The 26,702-nt window shown below is 33.5% G+C and overlaps 1 protein-coding gene across 4 annotated transcripts in view; it reads left to right on the forward strand.

Moving 5' to 3' along the window:
* LOC145259940 (N-chimaerin-like) overlaps nucleotides 1-26,702 on the forward strand; it is a 423,244-nt gene that overhangs the window by 297,549 nt on the left and 98,993 nt on the right. For all 4 annotated transcript variants that reach the window (XM_080117906.1, XM_080117905.1, XM_080117907.1 and 1 more), the window contains one exon: nucleotides 23,743-23,798. In XM_080117906.1, coding sequence (XP_079974032.1) covers nucleotides 23,743-23,798 — 56 coding nt within the window. The remainder of the gene's footprint in view (nucleotides 1-23,742; nucleotides 23,799-26,702) is intronic.

A 26,702-nucleotide genomic window follows, 5' to 3' on the forward strand; every position in this document is an offset into this window, starting at 1 on the left:
TGTGCCAAAAGAGTCACTTAAAGTCTGAGATGGAATGTAACCAAGACGAAAGACATGATCAGATGTTGTATTATTAGGAAACCCTCAAATAAATGAAAGTTCTTCTGTTTAGTTTGCAGAAAGGGAGTCAAGTGTAACTCATTTTTTTGTGGTAGTTGACTACACCAGAAGAGAAATGGAATTACATGTAGGTTAAGAGATGATAACCAATTTGTGTCCAAGAAGTATAAGACAGTGGAAACGGATGCAAACCCAGATGTGAAGTATATTTGGATGACAAGTCTTATTGATGTTGTTCAGAAGTTTTGTTAGCTTGGTGATACCATTGGCGTACAAAGAGAAGCTGGTAATTAAATACTTCATCACTTGGTCTATAAATTCACATTTACAAAGCCATCATCTGCCCATGGATGGGGTATTGTTGTCGCATCTGGGTTGGTCCACAAACCACTGTAACAGAGTGGGGATGCGTGTATAGTGGTTGTATTGCAAGTGCCAAGCCATGTGCATAGTGACGTCACGATGACAAAGAAAATAAAAAGATATAAAAAGAAGAACGTATGCACAGACCGAGGATTATATTACATTCTGGAAAATACCCAGAAATAAACATTGTTCCTTCAACAGAAAAAAGTGAGCTGAGTTATTCCTCGTCTTGGTCTCAACGGAGTCTACAACATATTGGGTCCTGATCTTCCACTATTCTGGCCCCTACCTCATCCCCACTACCACCACTATCATCATGTTCAGTTTAATGCCTATTTTATATGAAGAGATGGGTTAATTTAGAAGTCAATTTCTATCTCTGGCCAAGTCTTTATTTATCCTCTTTCCACCAGTTCATCATTATCACATTCTTCCATGCTTTTCTTGGACCTTCTCTTGTTATTCCAGTTGTTCTATATCTGCTAACCTAAGAACTCTTATTCTTTCTTTTAATGTTGCCATACATACAGTATCTTGTTCTGCACACATCTCTCTTTACTCTTCAAATTTAATTTTTCACTTGAAACGTCAAATTTAAAACTCGCATTATACACTTCATCGTATAATTCTCATAATTTCTCTTCATGCAACACATGTCCTCAATCCTCACTGGCTAAATTTTGTTTCCACACATTATCACACTGTATACACGAACATTAAAACCGCCTAATTAACCATTATTTACAAGTAATGCTTCAAGCAAACTACCACATTCTTATATATGTGTGTATGCGTGCGGTTATTATTATTTCATGTATCCGCATAAAATTTTGTACGATTACCTCTCTTCAAAACTGAATAAAGAAGAAAATAGAAATCAGCTGAACCTTTTTTCTGAGAAAAGCTCTTCCATAGATTAATGAAAACATTCAACTATGTGCGAGAATAACAATGAATCTGATTGGTTAGCTAATTAAACTTAAGTGTATATATATATATATATATATATATATATATATATATATATATATATATATATATATATATTTAATCTCCCCTCCATCAAGGCCAAGAGGTTTGGGAGATATATATATATATGTGTGTGTGTATGTGTGTGTATATATATATATATAAGTACCCGGTAACATAAATTCCATGCATTGTATTCTGACAAGTCCTTATGGGAATGAAACACAAAGAATTCTGTGTAGCTTAATTGCCATACATATATATTTCATAGAAAGTTACACATAGCAAGTTATCTGTTTACCTATCTCTCACTCTAATATATGGTTCTTAGGTCAAAAACTTGGCATGTCGATATAATCCATATAAAATAATATTACTGCTCAACTAATAGTATTCAGCACTTTTAAATTTAGTAATGTTCTTATTTACTTAATTCGTATGTGTCACCATAATCATAAAACATTCTTGAAATCTGTGCATGGTGACAATCAAGATAATCTCATCATCAGTTTTACTGGTTCTGAGTATGACCTTAAAAGACATTCAGAGGTGAGGCCCCATTTGAGGGTTGTGGGGAATGTGGAGTTGCCCCTCAGTTAACCTTGCTCCCAAGTCTACTTTGGCCAAGAGTAATAATACGTGTTGGGGAATCTTGTGCTACTAGATTAATCTAACTTCCTGAACAAAAATGCACCAAACATTGATGTTGATTTCCTTTCCCATTTGCAAAACTCAATCATGTTCTGCAAAGTCAAAGACATTTTTTTTTCTACAAGACAATAAAAAACAAACACAATGAATAAATAGTTAAAGATATAAAGAATTTTAAGCATATAACTTTTTTCTAAAATTATTGGATTTGGTATTAAATAACACAAAAAAAGGGTTGATATACCATAAACTAAAACAACCAGTTTTATTAGTATATAGATTTTGAAGTCATTAAAACGTCATTTCCAAAGCATTTTTTGACTACAATTAAAGTTTATAGTCAATTATTTATGAATTTTAATTTTCTCTAACTGAACCAAAGAAAAGCAATATTTCTTGGCAGTATCACTATTCAAGAAAAGAACCTAGATTTGTTTCTTCTTCCTGTTAAGAGTCTGCTGAATATTCAGGGGGGCATTAAGTGTAATGGGGTTAACTGAATATCCTTATTTATCAGCGTAATGATAAAATGCAGTATTTGCTCAGTGTAGATGGCACAAAAGCAAGAGATATACACAACCTTATCCATTGATCACTGCCCCAAAATCAATTAATGTTTGAATCGATGTTTCCTGCTTTTTCCCCCTTTATGTCCCATCTGGTGCCAAATCAGGGCAAATTTTCTTTTTTTATATCGATTTTGACTTTTCCTTCATAAAAAGAAAAAAAAATGTTTGGTTTTATTTATTAATTTTTTTTCTGCAAGTCTTTTTTTTTTCTTTTTTTTTGGGGGGGAGGGGGGGGAGGGGGGGCTACTAAAGCTTTAAATTTTAGTTTTTTTTTTTTTCTTTTTTTTAAATTAAACTTGTTTGTCCTTTTTGTTTTAATTGGAAGGGGAGAAATTTTTTTTTTTTTTAAATTTTGGTGCATCTGCAGAATAGTGGATTTTGAAACAAACACATTTCAGGTGTACATACTTACAAAGTATGTTGGAATTAGTATAAATTCCCCAAATTATGAAAAATAATCTGATAGAAAAATAATTACAAGTAAAAATAGAATTTATGATTTGATATTGAGGAATGGTGCGATCTATTCTATATGACAAATTGATTTATCGCCCTTGTTTTCCTTGGAATATGCCATTAAAAAAAAAAAATAGAAATAGTGAATATGATTTTTCTTTTTTCAAGAAATAGATCTAGCACATCTGTATCATTTTTGGAATTTATACTAATTTAAACATGACATGTAAGTAAGTAATGTTTTCACCTGAAAGGTGTTTCAAAATCCACAGTTCTGCACAAGTACCAATTTTTAAATTTTTATTATGCCTCTACCCACCCCCTTATGTTGTAGTATGAAATAATTAAAAAAATTTTCTGGTCAGACATGTTTTCAATTATCTTCCACAATTTTTTTGATACAGATTTATTTATGTTGTACTAGCAGTACCTGTGGAAATTCTACAGAATGAGAAATATATTGAACCGACAAATATGTTTTGATAAAAGCTAATATTTTTCTTAATAGTACAAAAAATTACTTTTTTGGGCAGTAAAACTAATAACACGCAGCAAATATGAGTTTAAACATTTCTATGAAAACCATGTCCATTGTATTTTAAGTACAGAACCGACCAAAATGAAATAAATTAATAAATACTAATAAATAATCAGAAAGTAATATTGTGCCACTGAGTTCAACAAATTGTAAAATTACATTATAAGAGACGATCTTTAATTTACTCCTTCAGTCCAGCACCTCTTGGTAAACAAAGTTCATTTTATTTTTATTTTTTATTTTTTTTTTGCCTCGTTCCTTTTTTTTTTTTTTTTTTTTTTTTTCCAGAAGTTTTTACTGACTTCTTTCTTCAATGAAGACCACTGCACATTGAAATTATTTGGAGTTCCTTTCTAACAACATTACAACAATGATCATATATTATTATTATAATGATATTAAAAAACGAGTCTACATCAAAGGGAGGTCACTATCATACTCTTGTCCAAGATTGCCTGATTGGTCTTTTTTGAAGCTTTCAAAACTTGTATTTGGTCTTTTTCAAAGCATAACATATGGACTAAAGAAGGAACAATCAGAATATTATATAGATTAATCCACCTACTCTTATCATTTTGTTATATTTACATTTCAGAGTCTTTTTCCAGAATTTCTCCATATATCAAAGAAACAAAAGTGAACAAAAATTTGTATGATGCATGCACCTGTGACATAAAAAAAAATACCGTACATAAAAAGTCACATAAATTGATTAAATAGTTTTATTGGTCGCCTGACAAAAGGAGGGTGAACCTGTAAATTCACCCTTGTCCGTTCGTCTGTCTGCACTTTTTTCAATAACTATGCCTTGGAATTTTTTAAATTTTGCACAAACATTAAACATGATATGAGTAAAAAAGTAAGAGAACCGATTTTCCTGGTAATTTTATAATTATGAGTACAAGAATAAATTTTGGAAGATCGGTGCATTACTATTCGCTAAATAACCTAAGATGTGAAGATTTGTACAGAGTCTGTGGAAACTATCATTCATGACCATTTGCATATGCATAAGGTGTCTGCCAGATGGAGTCTCAGGTTGCTCACACGATTCCAGAAGCGAGAACACGTAGAGTGCTCGAGGATGAATTTGGAGATGTGCCAAGAAGATGAGTCAAAGTTTTTCAAAAGAATGATTACACAGGATGAAACCTGGGTCCATCACTATGATACAGAGACCAAAGCCCAGTCAATGCAGTGGAAGCACTTGGACTCACCACCTCCAAAGAAGGCAAGGGTGCAGCCCTCCGCTGGCAAGGTCATGCTCACAGTCTTCTAGGACCAGGGCGGAGTAGTGATGACAGATTTCCTGGCAAAGGGTACCACAATTACAGGAGCCTATTATGCTTCACTTTTGAGGAAATTAAGGGAAGTTATCAAAATCAAGAGGCGGGGCAAGATTAGCAAAGGTACCCTGCAGGATAATGCTCCGATCCACAACTCACATGTCACCAGATCAGAAGCACGGGCGTGTGGTTATGAAATCCTCCCCTATCCTCCTTACTCTCCTGACCTTGCACCCTCTGACTTTCACCTCTTCCCAGCCATGAAGTTGTTTTTGAAAGGAAAGCGTTTCCCAGATGATGCAGCCTTGATTTCTGAAGTCATGTCGTGGTTGGAGGACCAACCAGGGGTGTTCTACAAAAACGGTCTCCAGAGCTGCATCAAACGATGGGAGAAAAACATAACTCGGTGGTTCCTATGTAGAGAAAGACTAATAACTGTGCCAAGTTTCGTTGCTCTACTGCTATGGGAAGTGGGTCAGGAGCATTACTTATTGCACACCCCTTGTAACTAAAAAAAAAATTAGATTATATGGCTCAAAAAATGACACTTTTTGGACAATTCTAGTATTCAATCAACAATTAGTTCCAGTTTCCTGGCGGTTGAAGGTTCAGTCCTTACTACAGGTAATAAAACATTAAGAATAACATGAACTAACGCAAGTTTACCTGGTCGTGACTGACGAAATAAAACCAATCTATTTCCATGGATTAAATAAAATTAAGGGTTTATTCGGAAATTATGTACATGTTCGAAAGTTCAAAGAGAATCACGTGAATAAGGTCAGAGGTTACATCAGCCGAAATGTGAAAATAGCAACTAAACATAGCAAAGAGGTTTAAATACTCCAAATAATTATTATGTGTTTTTTTTTTTGTTTTGTTTGTTTTTGTTTCTTTTTTCTTTTCTTTTTTTCGTGGAGCCGTTAAGATTCTGTGGTTATCTTTACTGTTTCAACTTTACTTCTGGTTGCCCCTCCTCATGTTAATAAGGGCTTTAAAAAAAATAATAATAGCGTTATTAATTAGAAAAGACCTTAACATGGTAAAGGAGTGGCTTCCTTTACCTATTCTGTACTTTCACCTAACAATTTAATAAATAGAAGATACTGTAAAAATCAAGTAAAAACAAATGAGCAACTGGAACTGAAGTCGAAACAGTAATTGTAAACATAACCGCATCATTTTATGGCTCCATTTTATTTATTTCATGTATTTAAAATTCTTCAAATTAAGAAAAAAAAATATTTATAAATATTTTCATATGAGAAGGATGTTGTAGTTCGCTTGAAGCATTGTGCAAAGTGTTGTGCTTGAAGGCTACATCAATGCAGTTAATGGGAAACACTGAAGATACAAGTTAGCATATAAAAGAATAATGACAATGTTAGGGGTTTTAAATAATTTTCAATTATACTACGTTTATTTACCAACATAATGTGTTGTGCAAGATGGTAGGTGTTGATGTCCCTAATTTTCAAGAGTAGTATCTCTTCTTCAGGGGAGAAAAGAAAAAGAAACATATTCAACTGTACGGCAAGGCTTTCCTTTGTCTGTTTTATTTTTTATTTATTTGTTTATTTCTAGAAGGTCTGTGTTGTAGTCAAATAAATTTCCAGGATACGAGTTGTGATGGATATATTTTCATATTTTTAAATTAAACAATTTTTAGTGCTCACCCAGAATTCAACCTAATTAAAAAAAAAACAAAAAACAGAAGTACAGAAAAATCTTTATGATGTACGTACTCCCCCTTACGACCTCTCCAGAAATAGAGATCAAAATTAGCGTTTTGATGACTGCGTTTAATAGTAAACCGCTGAAAGATCATAAAATAATTTTCCATATAAAAAAAAATAAAAAATTACTACGTGATAAATTTATGATTTTTGGAATATGACACTTTGGATCCATGATGGGTACTATATCAAAGATTTTTCTGTATTTTTTTAAATTAGGTTAAATTCTGGACAAGCATTCAACTTTTTTCTCTCTTCTCATGTTGCCTCGTGAAGAGATGTGTTTGTTTTTCTTTGTCTTTGATTAGTCGTAGGTTTTGATGTGTCTTCATTTTCTTCTGTTTTCGTTGCCGCCATTGTGCATGCTCGACGGTTAATTTCTGCAACTGCATTCACTTACTCGCGAGCAGTGCATCATTGTGCATGCAAGTGTGCACTCACTTTACCCGCTGTTGATGGCAGTTTTACTCTTCCTCCTCCTTCTCTCCTCCCACCCCCCTCTCTCTCTCTCTTTCTCTTTCTGCTTTTTTATCTAACCCCTCCACCCCATTCTGATTCTTGAATTCTCAATAACAACCATAACATCTGCAAAATCATTGCCAAAATTTGTTACATAGCCAAAATTAAGGGGGGGGGGAGATACATTTGTAACCTCAGATACGACTGACACAGATCTCTTTTACTAATCTATATAAATAAATCAGCAAATGTACGTGTGTATGTGTGTCTGTCTGCCAATGATTAACCAATAAACACTGGTTACATAACATTGAAATTAACAGGAAATAATAATCATACACCAGAGATGGTTTGTAATGAGTAAAATCTTTGTTTAGATGTATCGGAAAGTTGTAATGCAAACTGTTTCATTTCAACTTGTTGACATATTTTTTTTTTTACTTCTTTCTGCGCATGCCCAAATTCAATTCATTTTTTCAAGTCATTTAATATCAAATCTTTTCTTACCTATCTCTCATTTCTTACCCATCTACATCGTTAGGAAACGAGATTGGAGCGCTAATTATTTTGGTTTCAGTTCTAACTGATGGCATTCAAGTAATTCTTTTTTTTAACTTTTGAAATCAGTAGTATATATTAGGTAAAATATATGATTCAATAGAGAATTGGCACTGTAATAATTAATACGAAATCTGCACTAATCAAAATATGTTTAAATGTATTTTACGATTCAGCAAGGCTGAGCATCACTGGTGTGTATATGTATGTGTGTGTATGTATGTATATATATATATATATGATGATGATGATGAGAATAACGGAAATAGCATTCCAACGAGATAGAGAGATGAAAAAGTAACAAACCAAGTTATATGTCCATCAACGAGAAGTAATAATATTTCTTGGCCTTTTGGCCAAGATCAAAGTGTAGTAAAAAAAAAAAAAATGCACACACACACAGAAATTGTATTATATCCTTTTTGCAAAAATGCTGGGGTTTTCATTAGTTAGTTTAGAGTCCACAGAGTGAATGAGGTATTGTGGTAAATGTTGCCAGTCAAGAGTAAAGTCGCCAAAGAATCCAATTTTTACTTTAGTTACAAAGACCCTGCAACACTTCCCTCCCCAGATCTTATAGGGCTTTTTGCCTAAATTTGTTTTGTCTTTTGAAGATTTTACTTTTTAAAATTTTTTAATTTTATATTGGAATTTTTTTAATTGTAATTTTTTCTTTAAACGAAATAAATTAAATATGAAGATCAAAGTGTAGTATCTGTTCTTCAGATGCGGCACTTCCATTTTTCGTTCTCTTTCAGTGGAGGAGAAATCGTTCACGACTGAGACCATTTTTATTTTTGTACCTTTTCTCCACGTTAAAAAACGACCCTGGTGTCTAACTCTGTCCCGTGGGGAGGCATTGTAAATAGGTACAATAAATACAAAACCTTGATGTACATATAACTTGGTTTGTTCCTTTTTCATCTCTCTCAAATATATATATATATATATATATATATATATATATATATATGAGAGAGATAAGTATGACTACCCATGATCTGTTGGGTCAGTATATGCTATGGAATAGTGAGTATATTAATTATGGCAAAAATATGCGCACTTGCGCATGCAACAGTGGCCACCACTTTTAACATAAAGAAATTTTGAAAACTACTTATTTGCTGAAAATCTAAATACGATATTCGTTTTCAGCATATCCAAAAACCTTTAAAAGCCGTCATTTTAAAGGAAAATGTTAAGATGGAAATCAAGTAAAAACAATTTTACCAAAACTTCTGTTTTTATATTTGCTTAAAAAAATCTAAATTATGTACAGTGTTGGTCTTCTGGACCTTAAAATTTTTCTGACGTCACTTCCGCCGAATGGTTTTGTAAACAAAGTATGACTCTTAACGAAAGCACTTATCACAAGTCAACGGTTATAACTTTTGCCTGCGCTGTTATGAGGGAGATAACTTTATTTTATTAAGACATTAGCATACAGTGAGCACCCACTTTTTGGCCACTAGCTCCCTATTTTTTATGTTTGTTTTATTCTTATTAGTTCCTGTGAAAAAAAAAACTTAATTTAATCTTTATTTTAAAAAAACAAAGAAAACTGATATTTGGGCTTGATAAGGAATTCTCTGGAAAAGTATATGACACAAATTGCAGAGCGAAATGTAATACTTATTAAATAAACAAGTTCGAAAAAAAAATTTTTAATTATAAAAAAAATAAACGTTTACTTTTATCATTTAATAATTATTTAGTTTTTCTTTTATTTTCATTTTTTTAGAACAATTTAAAACTTTTTTCATTTAATTATATTTAGAATCATTTTAATTTTTATTTAAAAGAAACAAAAAAGTAGTTGATATTTGAACGTTTTTCCATATAAACTTAAATTTATCTGTTCCCAATATCAGCTTCTTTTTTGTTATTAATGTTTTTGAAATGTGAAATATTTTGTGTTTGTTTTAACGTCTCAGATTGTAGTATGAAAAAAAAAATGAATTAAAATGAATTAAAGAAGTTTTAAATAGTTAAAAAAAAATGAAAATGAAAGAAAGCTTTTTCTTTTCTTTTTTTTTAATTAAAGAATTGTACTAAAAACGTTTGTGGCATTTCTTGAAGAATCTCGGATTGGATTAGAATCATTGTTTCTTTTGAATAAAAATTGTTTGAAAACGTTTCTAACTTGAAATGAAAGTTAATAATATTAGATAAAAGTGGAATATCTCTAAAAATCGAATTTTAAAAGGCAAACCTTTAGTTAGTCTTCTGTAGCACTATTAGCTAATATTATAAACTTTTTTTCTTTTAACTAAAAATGAAGTGTTTGAAAACGATTCCAAGTTGCAATGAAAAATACAAATAAAATTCGTAAAATGCAGATGAAAAAAAGCAGTAGGGATTTAGTTTTGTTTTTATTCGAATATTTTAAACGCAAAAAATTGTCACTTAATAATAATTAAAAAAAAAAAAAGCTTTCATGACGTTGTTTTTATGTAATTATGCATACGCACAATTTTTCAAACCAGAAGTTGTAGACCAGAAACACGCAAGACGATTTGAGTTTTATAATATTTCCCCAAAACGTCTGGCCTTGTCATGTTATATCTCCTCTTTTTTGGAAATAATGTACGATTATGAATATCTCCAGTATCAAATAATCCTTATACACTGTGAAATTTACATGAACATCAAAGTGGGGGAGATAACATATGAGAAATATTTGGATTCAAGTTTCCCCTTGCTGTTATTTCAGATCATTAGAAATCATAGCAGCAAGTTTTAGTCTCCCCTTCATCAAGGTCAGAGGTTTGGGGGAAATATCAGGTATTTATTTTGTAATTAATAAGCAAAACTAGGAAAAACAAATGACTATGATTGAAACATTTTATGGCTGTAAAAAGTGCCAAAAAAAGGCTCTGGATGATGGATGATCCCCTTAACGTGCGACCTTAAGGGTAAATATCACATAGCCCATTACACAATCCAGGTCATTACCTTTCCAACAAACCTTCATTTGTTAAATTCTTATCAATAGTTGCTGAGATTTCGAACTTATAAAATTGCCAAAAAGGGTGATATATCTAAGGATATATCTATACTAGTAGCCAGATTGAATACTGAACTGTTCATATCTTTGGTTCTATGGGACGAAACTACATGAACCTTTGCAGGCTCTTTGAAGATCATAATACTATTCTATGGTTCAAATTTTATGACAATTGGTAAAAAAGAACCTATATATTCAAACCAAGAAAATATGCCCAAATTTGCTATATTTGTATACATAGTGTCCTGCAGGCCAACTTCAGTTTTGTTGCTTTGTCTCCCCTGTGGCTTTGCCAGGCCACTAATATATATATATATATATATATATATATATATATATATATATATATATATATATATATGTACAGTGTGTGCGTGTGTATACATATATATATGCTCTACTTCTGTATTGAGCACTCATATGTACCTTTGAAAAATAGCAACCTCAAATATATATATATATATATATATATATTTATATACATATATATATGTATACATACAGTGTGTATATATATATATACATACAGTGTATATATATATATATATATATATATATATATATATATATATATATATATATACATGCAGTGTGTGTGTGTGTGTGTGTGTGTAAGAAAATGAATCTGAAAAAGTAAATTTTCAAATAAGACAAACCTATCCAAATAGAAAAGCTCTATTCGATTAAAGGAGCAAAGTTAAAGGAATAAGTTAAAAAGATGAGGAGTAAAGTTACATAGGAACTTTATTGTATGATCAAGTCAATAACAGTTAAAGAAAAGGAAAAATAAAGGTGGAGGACCTCAAATGCTTCTCATCAGAGGAGGAGAAAAAGCCGGCATTATACAAAAGTAAGGGTAAACTGACAATACCGACTTCAAATACATTTAGATTAGAAATGGCAGAAATAGGGGGGAGATAATACGATGGTGAAAAGGAAAGAGAGCATGAAAGGAGTTCAAAAGCCAAAAAGAAAGGGAGAATTAAGTAAAAGGAAAGCAAGAAAATAAGAAAAATGATAGCCCCCCCCTTATTATTCTCTTTATTTATACCTTATTGAATTGATAATGAAATAAATTTCCTATGTAATTTTACTCCTAATATTTTTAACTTATATACTAGCCTGGGTGCCCGGCGTTGCCCGGGTGTTTGAAGGTGTGCTGAGCAAAAAAAAAATGTGTTTCTTTGTCGGCTCACTATTATCAAATCTGATCTAACTGGTGGCAATGAAGGGCGGATGGAACAAGATGCGGGAAAGAGGAGGATGCATTAAAGGCAAATATCTCCTAATCTACAGTCTGTGAGTTCAATCCCAAGAGAGTACATTTTCATTTTCTTTTCAATCATAACCTAAATAAATTTCACACAAAAATAGGAAACAACTAATGTAAAAATAATTGATTGTTTGAATGTGAATAAATTTGAGAAAAGTAAGACGATTTTTTTTAAATCCTATTATTTATAAATTTAAGAATTAAAACGCAAAAGTATTAAGAACAATGTAAAAATAATTATTTGAATTTAAAATTTGTTTTAAAAATCAATCAAAACTAATTATAAAATTTTCTTGAATAATTACTCTGAAAATAAATATTTACGTAAGATAATTGAAAAAAAAGTCTAAAATTTAAGACAATTAAAAAAAAAAAAACTAAATACAAGTCCAAACTGTTTCTCTATTTCTGTTTTACAACTTCTTCAGAAAGTCACTCAACTTTAGGCCTGTCAATTTGAATATGTTGTCTTCCCATCTGCCATCTTCCTTTCCTCCTTGCAGTTGCACTCTTTAAGTTTTGTAGTTTGCATTTTTTACTGTGTTCAAGAGCTCTTTGTATGGCCAAATTATATTTTGCTTCTCGCCTTCTCATTGGTCATATGACCTTAATAGGCAATTGCAGTAAAAATAAAATGCATAAGGAAAAAATGACTATTTCGTTCACTATATACAAAAAATTTTCCCCTTTTCTTTCTTCTTTCTTTTCTTTCCCTTTTTCCTTTTTCTTTTCCATTTTCTAGCTTTCCCTTTACTTTCCTCTCTTTCCCTTTTCTTTCTCTTTTCTTTCTTTCCTTTCTATCTTTTTCCTTTCCCTTTTTCTTTCCCTTTCTTTTCTTTTTTTTTTTTATAAAGGAGGAACCACTTATCAAGGCCTAGAGGTCACTCAAGGATAAGGGTTAATGAATGTACAGTAGTCAATGGGAAAATGTAGTAATCGTTAGTCATGAAAATTTGCTAAATTGAATTACATAAAGGGATGGCTCATCCAGAACATGTTCACGTTGGATTTGAAGACGACCATATTGTAGTCAATTGGAAAGCAGGAAAGCGGAACAGAGTTCCAAGGGTGTGCAGTTCTAAGAAAGAAGCTTTGTTCATGTAATCTACGTTTAAGTTTAGGCACAGGTAAAGAGTGAGGGAAATTATTGTTAGTGATTTCAGCTAGACGAATGTTTTTCGTGAAAGTCAGGTAAGGGAGGACCATAGATTGGCGCTCAGTCAAGCACTTGCCATGAAAATAACGATAAAGCAGAGACAGGTGCGCAACGTCTCTTCTGTGGGAAAGACATTGCAGAGAAGAGAAAAAGCCAACACTGGGCTACGAAGTCTATTTTGAATTTCTTTCCCTTTATTTCCACTGCTTTTCTTTCTTCCCCTTACTTTTCTGGGTTTTTCCCCCCTGGTAAAACATCGCCAAGAAAGTATCACTAAAATTCAATGCTAATTAGCCATTTTCAAATCCAACTCTTAACTCAGTTTAAAAAAAAAAATATGGATTCCGACTTCTACATAAATTGATGATTCTCTACTTTTTACATGAGAAATAAGAACTGAGCTGAAAAAAAAAAAATACAACTTTTGAATCGGTTTTAAAAATTCATCAGCTTTTTGTTTTTTTATACCAGCCGGTGTTCAGTGACTCTCCTGAACTATCAGACCCTTTATCTTTTGGTATGATGTATGGTCTGGCTTGATTATAAGCGGCATACCTCCTCTGTCTCTCTCTCTTTTTTTATTTTTTAGGGGGAAGGGGTTATTATTAATCGCCTGAGGCACTCCTACCTGTGAATGCAGACAAGTCGATTCATGTCTTTTTTTTTTTTTTTTTTTTTTAAGCAGACAAAGTACTTTCTCTAGGGAAGCTGGGTCTCCCCACTTTTCAACCTTGTGCCACACTGTGTTGCAGTGAAAAGTAAGTGAATACAGACTACGGCGACTCATTGGTCTTTTGGCTAGGAGCAAAATGTAGTATCTGTTCTAATGATACACTCCATTTTTTTTTTTAGACTGAGGAAGTTTAAATTTTTTATCCTAATCCAGTGTCTCTTTTTGGGAGCTAGATTTTTCCCACATTAAAAATCGACATTATGTCTACATCTAACCTCTTGGGGAGGCAAGTAAATAGGAACTTTGGTTCCTGCAAGAATTGCTGACTCTCCATCTTTGCGACAAAAAAGGAAAAAAAAAAAACGAAATCTATATTAGAAATATGAGTCATAAAAACAACATTGATTGCAAATAAATTAAGATAAAAAAAATCGTTTGTTTTTTTACTTTTTATAAGTTTTTTATTTTCACTGAATCGAAAATCTTGAGTCATTTTAATGAAAGATGAGTGTCATCATCATCATCATCATCATCATCATAGTTGGGTATGAATGTTTGTTTTTTTTATATAATTTTCTGTCTTTGTTTTTACTTAAAAGATTTAACATTTTGGGGTTGTTTTTTATGTGTCCTTAAATCTCTATTAGTTGCTCTCTCATACAAAAAATTTGAAATAGTATATCTTTTAGTCTGGTATCATGCTTAATTGCAATAGTATTTCTCTCAGTCTGTTGTCATGCTTAAGTTTGAAATAGTATTTCCCTGAATCTGTTGTCATGCTTAAGTTTTTTTTTGTTTTTTGTTTTTTTACATAGTCGTCACGACTTATCAAGGCCGATAGGCCACTCAAGGATAATGGTTAAAGAGTGTACAGCAGTCAAAAGGACAATATAGTAATCATTAGTAATGGAAGTTCGGTAAATTTGTTAACTTAAGTGTAACGGCTCATCAGAAACTTGTTCACGTTGGACTTGAAGACAACCATATTATAGACAGCTGGAAAGCAGGAAAACGGAAGACAATTCCACAGGCGTGCAGTTCTAAGAAAGAAGCTTTGACCATGGAATCTATGTTTAGGTTTAGGCACAGATAAAGAGTGGGGGGAATTATTGATAGTATTTTCAGCTAGACGAGTGTTTCTTGTGAAAGTTTGGCGAGGTGGGACCATAGATTGAAGCTCAGTCAAACACTTTCCATGAAAATAACGATAAAGCAGAAACAAACTCGCAACATCTCTTCTGTGAGACAGAGGTTGCAGCGAAGAGAAAAGGACATCTCCCACCAGGCCACGAAGTCTATTTTGAACCCTATCAAGGCAGGACAAGTCTTTTCTAGCAGCTCCTGCCCATATGTGACAACAGTATTCCATACTTAGACGTATCTGGCTCATATAGATAGAGAATTGCATTAGCAGTGAGATATCTACTGGATCGATAGAAGGATCCGATCATTTTTCCAGTAGCCTTGCCAACAGATTTGATGTACGTATTCCAGTTAAGATCAGGAGTAAAGGTCAAGCCCAGAAGCTTGTCAAAACTTGAGGCCTCCCCAAGACAAGAGCCATTCATTTTAATTGATGCCAGATGGGGATCAGAACGTTGACGATGTAAAGATAGAAGCTTGGTTTTAGATGCATTAAAAGTAACCACCCACTCCTTTCCCCATTGTACAACGTGATCAAGATCAGAGGAGAGAGAATCAGAGAGAACTTGGTCGTTTACTGTCTTAGATGTGCTACCATAGATGGTAGTGTCATCAGCAAAAATGTCTACGAATGATGTAAGGATGTGATTTGGAAGATCATTAATGTAGATCAGGAAAAGAGTTGGACCCCTGAGGAACTCTGTGAGCTTCTGAATTTTGCCCATCAACTACTACTCTTATGCATCTATCAGAGAGAAATGATTTAATAATTGAGAAGACATTTCCAGCTTTACTATAGCTGGAGATCTTGTGAAGTAAACCTTAATGCCATACCCTATCAAAGGCTTTTAATATGTCAAGAGCAATTGCCCTAGAAAGTTAAAAGTTTGAAATAGCATATCCCTCAATCTGTTGTCATGCCTAAGTTTGAAATAGCATTTCCCTCAATCTGTTGTCATGCCTAAGTTTGAAATAGCATTTCCCTCAATCTGTTGTCATGCCTAAGTTTGAAATAGCATTTCCCTCAATCTGTTGTCATGCCTAAGTTTGAAATAGCATTTCCCTCAATCTGTTGTCATGCCTAAGTTTGAAATAGCATTTCCCTCAATCTGTTGTCATGCCTAAGTTTGAAATAGCATTTCCGTCAATCTGTTGTCATGCCTAAGTTTGAAATAGCATTTCCGTCAATCTGTTGTCATGCCTAAGTTTGAAATAGCATTTCCCTCAATCTGTTGTCATGCCTAAGTTTGAAATAGCATTTCCCTCAATCTGTTGTCATGCCTAAGTTTGAAATAGCATTTCCGTCAATCTGTTGTCATGCCTAAGTTTGAAATAGCATTTCCGTCAATCTGTTGTCATGCCTAATTTTGAAATAGAATTTCTCTCAATGAACAAAAATTAAAATTGTCTCAGTCGTGAAGGACTTCTCCTCCACTAACCGAGAACAGAAAAGGTGAAGTGTAGCATCAGAACAGATACTACACTCTTTCCTTTTGCGTAACTCAATCATGTTCTGCAAGGTCAAAAATAATTAATCGTATTATTTGGATTCTTCAGACTATTATTCTCATCCTGAGTATTATTTGCACAACGTTTTGGTCGATGTAACCTCCGATCTTCTTCAACTGTATCTTTTAGAACTCGGGAATGAAACTCTGCTTTTTATATAATATTCACTAAGTTTTATCTACATCTTAAGAACCAGATACAAAAAAAAAATCTATTTAAACCATATGATGAATGAATAAGAAAAATTTTAACTTTCTGCTTAATTTTCAAATTTAAAAGATACTTTTGAAGATTTTTTTTTTTTTCTTTTTTCATTTTTATTATTGTTCCTGGCATGTCGTGTGCCTTAAAGTTCTAAATTAAGGGCAGATTCGATCATACATTTATAAACAAGTGGACACTGCAGCAACCATTGTGAAAAACAGGACCTTACTAAAAAAATAAATGGTATTTTTTTTTATTACTAATATGAAATACATCCCATCTCTGTATTTTACTCGAAAAATTTAAGACCATATATATATATATATATATATATATATATATATATATATATATATATATATAATACGCATCAAGTGCGCTTGAAAGCCAAATCACAACGTAATATTAGAAAAATAAACAAATATTTTACTTGTTTGAAATTTATCACAAATATATTTCAGAGGTATACTTCATCTTCAGTGTGTTGTTTAGTTTCTTTCCCCCCCTTTTCTTCTTATTTGCCATGTTGTAAAGTTGGAGAAAGAAGTCTATATGTAAAGACCCACGCGTTGTATCTAGCGGTTGTATTTTGAAATGTTTGAACTGTGCGTAAGCAACGCGAGAATAACGTCAAAGAATGAGAGTTCATATAGAAACGTTGTTTTAATTTGAATAAAATAAAATACGCATCAAGTGCGTTTGAAAGCCAAATCATAACGTAATATTAGGAAAATAAACAAATATTTTACTTGTTTGAAATTTATCACAAAGTAAAATATTTGTTTATTTTCCTAATATTACGTTGTGATTTGGCTTTCAAACGCACTTGATGCATATTTTATTCTATTCAAATTAAAACAACGTTTCTATATGAACTCTCATCCTTGACATATATATTATTATTATTATTATTATTATTATTATTATTAATAATAATAATAATAATAATAATAAATATTAAATATTATTACGTGCATACAATGTATTTCCACGGACATGCGTGTTTCTAACTTTCATCAGTATGAGTTAGGATCGAACTCCTGACACCAGCAACGTGCATGTCCGTGGATATACATTTTATGCACGTAATTTAATAATAAAAATAAATAAATACGTCCCATAAAAAGTAAGGGGCGACCCCCCCCCTCTCTCTCTCTCTCTCTCTCTCTCTCTCTCTCTCTCTTTCATATATATATATATATATATATATATATATATATATATATATATATATATGACTTATAAGGGCTTTTTGTTAAATTTGCACATTTAAATTTTAAAAGTCCTGTGTATGAAAGGGCCCCATGTGGGAAGTGTGGAATTTCTCCTAGGTTCACTTTGATCCGGAGTAATAATATCTGTTAGAGTATCTGGTGCTACCAGATACGGATGTCTGAAGACACTGGCTTTCTGACTAAAAATGCACCAAACATTTATGTTATTGTTTTTTTTTTTTGTTTGTTTGTTTTTTTCTTTTCCTTTGCAAAACTCAATCACGTTCTGCAAAGTCAAAAACAAAAACAATTTTCGTATACACGTATACAAAAAAAAAAAAAAATAAATAAATAAATACAAAAAAAAAAAAACACGAACATCATAGATAAATATTTGGAGATGTAAAGAGCTTGAAAAATAAAAATTCCAAAATTAGTGGATTTCAGCATGAAATAACTCAAAAAAGGTTGATACACCATAAAACAAACCGAAATGTAAAAGATTTATTTAAAAGAACTTTTTTGTTTTCACTTCAAAAAAAAAAAAATCTCTTAATAAGCAAGCTTTTTTTATAAAGTTGTTATGCCAACAGAATCAGATACTGTGAACAATTAATAAACAAAAACAAAAAAACAACCTTCACAATTCCTCATTCAAATTTGTTGAAATTATGAGACACCTAGCTAGTGTGAGGGTGGCTGACTGTCAGGTGGAAGTTGACTCACTTCCTTTCCTGTTTCCACCCCCTCCTCCTCCTCCGTTTCATGCCCTCTCTCTCCTCTCTCTTGATTTTGATAAACAAGAAAATAGAAGACAAACAACAACAACAAAATTAAGAAAAAAAGAAAAAACGTGATGGCTTTAATAAATCACTTTTCTTTCTTTCTTTCTTTCTTTCTGTACCTCACCCACCCCCGCTTACGGTACTTAACTGAACCCTGTTAACTTGTAACTCTACTGATTAACCCTTTTAAACACCTTTTAAAAGAAAACTTTTCAAGTTTCCCTTTAAAATATGTAGAATCATTTTATATTCGGATGACGTCTAGAATCGTTTTGTTTTTTGTTGTTTTTGTTTGTTTTTATTTTATTGATTTATTTGTTTAATAATTATTCTAAGATTAGATAAAGGCGGAGCTGGCGGGGTGGATAGACCTATTGAATTTGAAATCAACACAAATTCTTTGGATTTAGAAATTCATAGTTAAAGCATTGGAACTTGTTGCTACATGAAATTCTTCTGTCTAATATGAGTGTTTTTTTTTTTTGTTTGTTTTTTTTTTAAAGAAAGTTTTCAGTATTTGATCGGTTGTGTCATGTTATAGCGACAATTAATAAGTTAATAAATGCACTCGAACGCGAGGTTAGGAAATAAACTTTATTTTTTTCGATCCGCTCTCACATTACACAAAGTAACAAATACACTTTTTTTAATAGTTCTTTTGTGGTGTTGTTTTTGTTTTTGGTTTTTTTTACTCTTTCATTTTCTTTACTTTTCCTTGTTCTTTTTCTTTTTTCCCCATCAATTTTTCTTTTTTCCATATTTTCTTTTTCTTTATGTTTTTCCCATCTTTTTTCCTATCCCCCCCTCATCTTTTCTTTTCTTTTTTCCCCCTCTTTTCTTTTTTTTTTTTTTTTTTTTAATTTTTTTAATTCAATTTTCATCCCAAAAAAGGCACAGTAGTACCACTTTGAAGCAGGGGGCTACTATCAGGGACATTTTTATTTGTGTACCTTTTCTCCACGTTAAAAAACGACCCTGGTGTCTAACTCTGTCCCGTGGGGAGCCATAGTAAATAGGTACTATCAGGGACATAATTTGCAGGGACATTATGAAGGGAGATGAGTAGAAAGATGTTTGTTCACATTACACATGAACTTCTGCATATCAGTACAGTTGGGAAAGCAGAATCCCGGAAGGGAGCTCCAAAGACCTGCAGTTCTGGGGAAGAAACTATTGGAGTAAAAGGCTTTCTTGCACATAGAGATCTCTACTGTAAAGGGGTGAGACTTAGTGAGTGGCTTGTCGGGTTTAGTTACGTCGAGGAGGTACAAGTGTTTGCAGTTCGTCAGAGCATTCACCATTAAAGTATTTGTAGAACAGGGAGAGGGATGCAATATCTCGTCGATGGGACAGAGGCTGAAGCCTAGATGACAGTTCAGGACCTATTAGGTTGACGGGTCTCTTTTGAACCCTGTCCAGGAGCGAGAGACAAGCAACAGATGCACCAGCCCAGATGTGACAACAGTACTCTATACATGGGTGAATGGTGACCTTATAGAGGTACAGGATACTTTCAGGCGTAAGTAGTTTTCTAGCACGGTAGAAGGGGCCAACCTTCTTTGCAGCAGCCTTGGCAATGCTCTCAATGTATCTATTCCAGTTCATATTCCCTGTAAACATTAGGCCGAGGAGTTTAAAAGAAGTACTTTCAGGCAATGTGTTCTTGGCCATTGCTATTGGTGGTAGAGAAGGTTTCTTGTAGTTATTGAAGGAAACAAGCTTAGTCTTAGCAGCATTGAATGTGACCATCCATTTTTGTCCCCATTCCACTACAGATTGGAGGTCATCCTCTAGTGTTTCTGCCATTTCCTTGGATATTTGTTCATTTGTTTTCCCCTCATATCTGTTAAAGAGAGTGGTGTCATCGGCAAATATACCCATCTCCAAAACAATTTTATCAGGGAGGTCATTTATGAATATCAGGAATAATAAAGGTCCAAGGATAGACCCCTGAGGTACTCCCGCATTTATGTCATATTGTTTAGATGTACGACCGTCGAGGACAACTTGGATTTTTCTCTTACTTAAGAAGGATTTAATTACATTATGTATTCTTCCAGTGATTCCATATGATCTAATTTTCCTTAGAAGACCATCGTGCCATACCCTGTCAAAAGCCTTAGGTATATCAAGGGCTACCGCTCTACTCTCCCCTGTTTTGTCCAGTGAACGGTATATACGTTCAGAAACTACAGTTAAGATATCTGCTGTTGAACGGGCTTGCTTGAATCCATATTGTTTGTCAGTCAGGAGTTTAGTTGCTGTTAGGTGCTGGACTAGGGCTTGATTAACTAAGGACTCAAAGATTTTGGCGAAAAGCAGGAGGAGGCTAATGGGGCGATAATTTAGTGGGTTAGTTCTTTCACCAGAATTCTTGAAGACTGGTACCACAGAAGCGGTTTTCCAGCAGTCGAGAAAGCAAGATTCGTTAAGGCATTTATTGTAAAGTTTGGAGAGAACTGGAGCCACCTCGGCAGAGCATCTTTTTAATAGCACAGCCGGGATGAGATCTGGTCCACATGCTTTTGAGGTGTCAAGGTTTTTTATAATACCATGTACCTGAGAAGGGGTGATTTTCAAATCATCTAGTGTGGTGTCTGTCCGCAAAGGAAAGTCAGGGAGGGAATGGTGTGCCGGGTCTAGTGTGGAGTTGGAGGTAAACCAACTGGCAAGCAGATTAGCCTTGTCAGTTGCCGTGCAGGCAACCTCAGGATTGTTTGATAGTGGGGGAATCGTTGACTGCCCATTATTTACTACGCTGTTGTAGATTTTCCACAAATCCTGCGTTCCTAATTTCTGTGCTTCGATGCTTTTTCTGGTGGTTTCAGAGTAATCTGTCTTAGCTATAACTATCCCTCTCTTACGATTATTTCTAGCTTCTATATACTTCTGTTTGTTTGAGCTGGACTTATGTCGGTTGAATCTGCGGAACGCATGCTGCCTTTGACAAATGGCAGCTGCACAAGCAGAAGTAAACCATTAGGGAGAGTTAGACTTGCTCTAGAATTTTCGTGCGGGAACATGTGCTTCAATTGCAGTTCATCACAGCATGATCAGCATTCCCGAGTGGGCTGTGGGCATTTGTTGTACAATCATCGGGAACCATTGTCAGAAAGAGATCTAGAAGTGAGGCATGTTGATCTTGCTGGTCTGGGAAACGTGTCAGAAATGTAACCGTCTGAGATAGGGAATGGGATATAGAGAAGCTATGTGTTGTGCTACCAGCTACGTCTGTGTAATTAGGGAATCCTTGCCAGTTACTGTGGTGGACATTGAAGTCACCAAATACATGTACTTGTGCACTAGTATCGAGGGAGAGTGCTATATCTATGCTGTCAGAGACTTTGTTTATTAGAGTACACTCCTGGGTTGAGGGAGAGCAGTAGAGAAAATACAAGTAGCTAATATTATGTTGCATATTTAGTCTGAAGCACATAAAGGCCTGGTCGTCTGATTCTAGTTTTATTTCTCTAATCAGGGGGAGGGTGTTACGAATATAGACTCCAAGCCCATGCATATGTCTGTCCGAGTCCTTACAGCAGAGTGGGAGATAACCAGGCATGTTAAAGTGGTTAGAGGGAATGGAGGAGTGAAAGTTAGTTTCACTTAATGCTAAGATATCCGGGGTGTTTACAAGGAGAAATGATTCAACATCATCTAAGTTAGTTCTAAGTCCACGGATATTCGGATATTCAAGCCTCAAGGGAGGAAGCAGGTAGGTTTTCTTTGAGTTTGGTCCTGGTTTAAATGTAACTTTTGCTTGAGCTGTCGTTTCATTTTATTTAATTTAAAAGTTTCAGTTAGGGTGAGTGAGTGAGGGGGTGCTGGACAAGTGGTTGTGCAGAATATCAGACATGTAATGCAAGTAGACCATCAGCTGCCCTCACTCACAGGATTGTGGCCTCAGGAAAGCCCACTGGGGATGAGTGCAGGGCCCCTTTCCATGCGCGACATGGCACTACAAACATCCCGATATTATACTCTTTTCTCCCCATCTCTTCTTTTCTCCCCATCTCTTCTTTTCTCCCCATCTCTTCTTTTCTCCCCATCTCTTCTTTTCTCCCCATCTCTTCTTTTCTCCCATCTTTACTTTTTTGCCTATCGTTTTCTTTCTTTTTACCTTTTTCCTTTTTCTTTTTACTTTTCTATTTTTTAAGACACAAAAAACTAATCTAAATAGTCAATACTAAAAGGTATAATAAAGATAACATGTATCAGTAATTCATTCTATTGTTTCCTTTTGTTATCATTGTTGTCTTTTTAATAACAGTAAAAGTTTGATAAAAACGACACAAATTTATTTGGGAATAAATCGTGCTTTCAAGGTTTTTCCTTTTCAGTATACAGTATATATTACATACATAATATCTCCTCCTCTTAATGTGAAGACCCCAACCCACTCACATTCTCTTGCTTCTGAAAAAGATTTTCTGAGCTAATCCACCATGTGTCTCTGGCAACTTCTTGTCTATGATGCAATATCTTGACCTAGTGCTATGTTATTTCAATCAGACAGACCAATTAAAAACGTTATTTAAGACTTATACATGATCGACAAAGGATTTGAAACGTAAGTGTGACAAACCGATCAAAATGCTATTTCAAGTGTTTTGACAGACCAACGAAATTTATGGTGCTACCATATCGAGTTGTTTGAAGATACGAGCTTCCTGATCTAAAATGCACCAAACATTGATGCAATTGCTTTTTTCTTGATGAAGGTTAAAGACTACATTGACCAAAGTTTTGGAAATAACAACCAAGAAAATCCATACAAATAATTCAAAAGAAACAACGAAGTTTCTATACTGATGACTAGGGCTATGACAAGAGAATATTCTTTTCATTATTTTGACTCGAGTATATATCGGTTAATATCATATGTTTTTAAATAGTTATGTGGTTCTCGATTGATTAACTGTGTCTAACTGTGTCGAATATATACTTGAGAGTCCAAACAATGATAAGAATATTCTCTTGCCCATAGCCCTTACTGATGACAAATGTTTTTGAGTTTAAAATTTTTCAGTTTTATTTCTGTTTTCAAATGTTCTTTGACTCTGCTTCGTTTTGTTAAAGTTTTTGTACCATCCCCCCTTTCTAAGATTCATTTTCTTTGTTTATTTACAGTATACCAGTTGCAAAAAGAAGCCCCACATCCACGGAGGATAATTTCCCAACGAGATGTAAGCTTGAGATTTTCTTTGGATTTTTTTTTTTTCAGATCACCATTATTTTTTCTACCTAATAAAAAAAAAATGTCAACAAAAAAAAAAAAAGTAAAAGCAAGTAAAGCACAAGTTATCTCCCCATGTGATCACTAATACCTAACTAAACAAACATGTTTATTGAATTTGGAGAAGAAAATAAAAAAACAGTTACGTCATATATGTCTTGGTGGTCGTGGAGGCTAAGATGTTGAAGAGACGTTAAGTGACTTATATCTGGTGTTTGAATCCTGTGACCAGTAGTACAGTTATATCTAGCCACACTGATGATACTTAGTTAAGAGAAAACATATTTTACTATAAATATCTCTATTTAGATATGTTTTAATCTATACTGATGAGTCTTCTAAAGATGAAACTCTCTCTCTCTATCTCTTTCTCTCTCTCTCTCTCTCTCTCTCTCTCTCTCTCTCTCTCTCTCATATATACAGTGATGCCAAACATCAAGTCTGCATTTGTCATTTTCTCAAAAAATGCAAATTTAAGCTAAATTGTATGTAACTGTTTAAACAACGTATACCTCATTTGATTCAACTTTTATTCCTCTATAACACTGACTGTTTATATTTGACTTTTAATTGAAGTATCCTAGGGTTCACGTCAATTTAAAAAAATTAACTTCAAATCGAGAAAACAAAAAGAAACTTCACACAATGGAAAATTGTTATTTAAATGTAACTTTAGAACATTAACAAATACAACAGGAACACAATGAACTAGTTAACATTTAGTAACATAGCCCGTCTGCAATTTGACAGTCTGCAATCTTTTGGGCAATCCTTGAATTAGTCTATGGCAATACTCCAGTGAAAGGGCATCCCACTTCTCTTTTATTTTTGTTCAAAGTTCTTCCAGATTTGAAATTTTATCATTGTGTAGCTATTGCTTGATGTAATGCCATACGTTTTCAATAGGATTAAGGTCTGGAGATTGTGCAAGCTAATTCAAACACAGCATATCATACTCTTCAAGGAACCTCTTGGTGTGTCAGCTGTGTAAATGTATCCTGTATGAAGATGGGATTATCATCCAACTTCCGGCCAAAGTAGGATAGAAAATGTTCAGTCAACATATTAATGTACTTAGTCGAATTAATTCGACCTTGCAAGCAAATTATAGATCCTGGACCATTGGCATTAATAACACCCCACACCAAAACGTGCAGCATTGAAACTGTGCACCTAGGATTAATTTCTTTGTCCTTCCTTCGACAGACATACTGTCTACTATCACTGTCTAGGCTACTGAACTTGCTTTTGTCACAAAAATCACTTTCTATCAATATGAAGATCCATGATCTTCATTGTATCTGATGAAATCCAGATGGCGCTTTCTGTTCTTTATAGAAATCATTGGCTTGCATCTTGCAACACAGTCTCACAAATTAAATAACTTGAATCCGTTCTTAACTGTAGAAAGAGAACACTTTTTACACTGTTGTTGGATTTGGGGAGCCATTTAAAATCTGTTTCTGATAGCATTGATAGCATTGTCTTCCCTGTAAAAAGTAATGCTAGGACGATCAGATTTAGGGGCATCACGAACACTGCCAGTGGTTTGGAGCTTTTGCATAGTCATCTATACCGTTTTCTCATCACATTTCAATCTGCAGCCGATTGGATAAACCAGAAAGGTGGAGATTAATGAGTTCCTGACGAACACTAAGAGAAAGTCGAGGCATATGGACTAAATGTTACGTTGTATAACCTGGAACAACAACAACTATGATTATAGATGCTTTGTTGCCTAAAATGTAGATATTTTAAGCTGGTTGTAAGCTCATTTGTTGCTGCAGAGTTTCTTTTTGATTTCTCGGTTTGAAGTTAATTTTTTAAATTGACGTGAACACCAGAATACTTCAATTAAAAGTCAAATATGAACAGATAAAATTATAAAGGAATAAAAGGCGAATCAAATGAGGTATAGATTGTTTAAACAGTTACGATCAATTTAGCTTATATTTTCAGTTTTTGAAAAAAATGACAAGTGCGAACTTTCTTTTTGCTGCCACTGTATATATTAGTGATGGGACGATTCCAAGATTTTTCACAATTCTGATACAATTATCGATTTCGTTTTAAATTTCCGATTTTGATACGATTACTGATTCTTCATAAATCTCTAGATATTAACCTTTTGAGTTGCTATTTTTCCCGGTTATCATAAAAGCACGTCTTAACTGTGCAGATATTTTCTCAAATGTAAAAATACTCTTGTGATGGATAGTTTATATATTTTAGTTTTACTAATAGTATAAAATTAATAAAAATTTATTATTTGATCATTACTAACAGCTATAGAAGATTTCTTTAAAAGCAAAACCAAATCTATATATCTATAAAAGTGAAATTGTCTGTCTGTGTGTGTACATTTCCCTACCAAACTACTCTGTCAATTTTCAGTCTACAGACTCTAGATTTGACATAAAGAGTATTAAGACTTGGGGAAATCTTTTTAGTCGGTTTTCAGCCAGAAATTTGGTTGTCAAGCGGTCAAAGTTCAATGATTTGACCTTTGAAAACTCTACTAAACTCCTCCACTAATTTTGGGTCTAAACACTTGAAATTTTAGATGTAGGTTGCTTGGACATGAATCAAACCTTTTAATTTGATTTGAGCCCAAAACAATAAGTGTTAAGGGGTCAAAGTTTTTTTTTAAATTTAACGTCTGCGGTCTCTACCAAATTACTCAGCCAATTTTTTGTTTAAACATTTGAAATTTTACATAAAGTGTATTCAGATATAGGGCAAGCTTTTTAATGGGTTTTTGGCCGAAAATTTGGCTGCCAAGGAGCCAAAGTTCAAAAGATTTTACCTTTGCGGTCTCTAGCAAACTGTTCAGCCAATTTTGGGTCTAAACATT

The sequence above is a fragment of the Euprymna scolopes genome, chromosome 35 (assembly GCF_053919585.1).
Source record: "Euprymna scolopes isolate OS-2025 chromosome 35, ASM5391958v1, whole genome shotgun sequence".
Lineage (NCBI taxonomy): Eukaryota > Metazoa > Mollusca > Cephalopoda > Sepiida > Sepiolidae > Euprymna > Euprymna scolopes.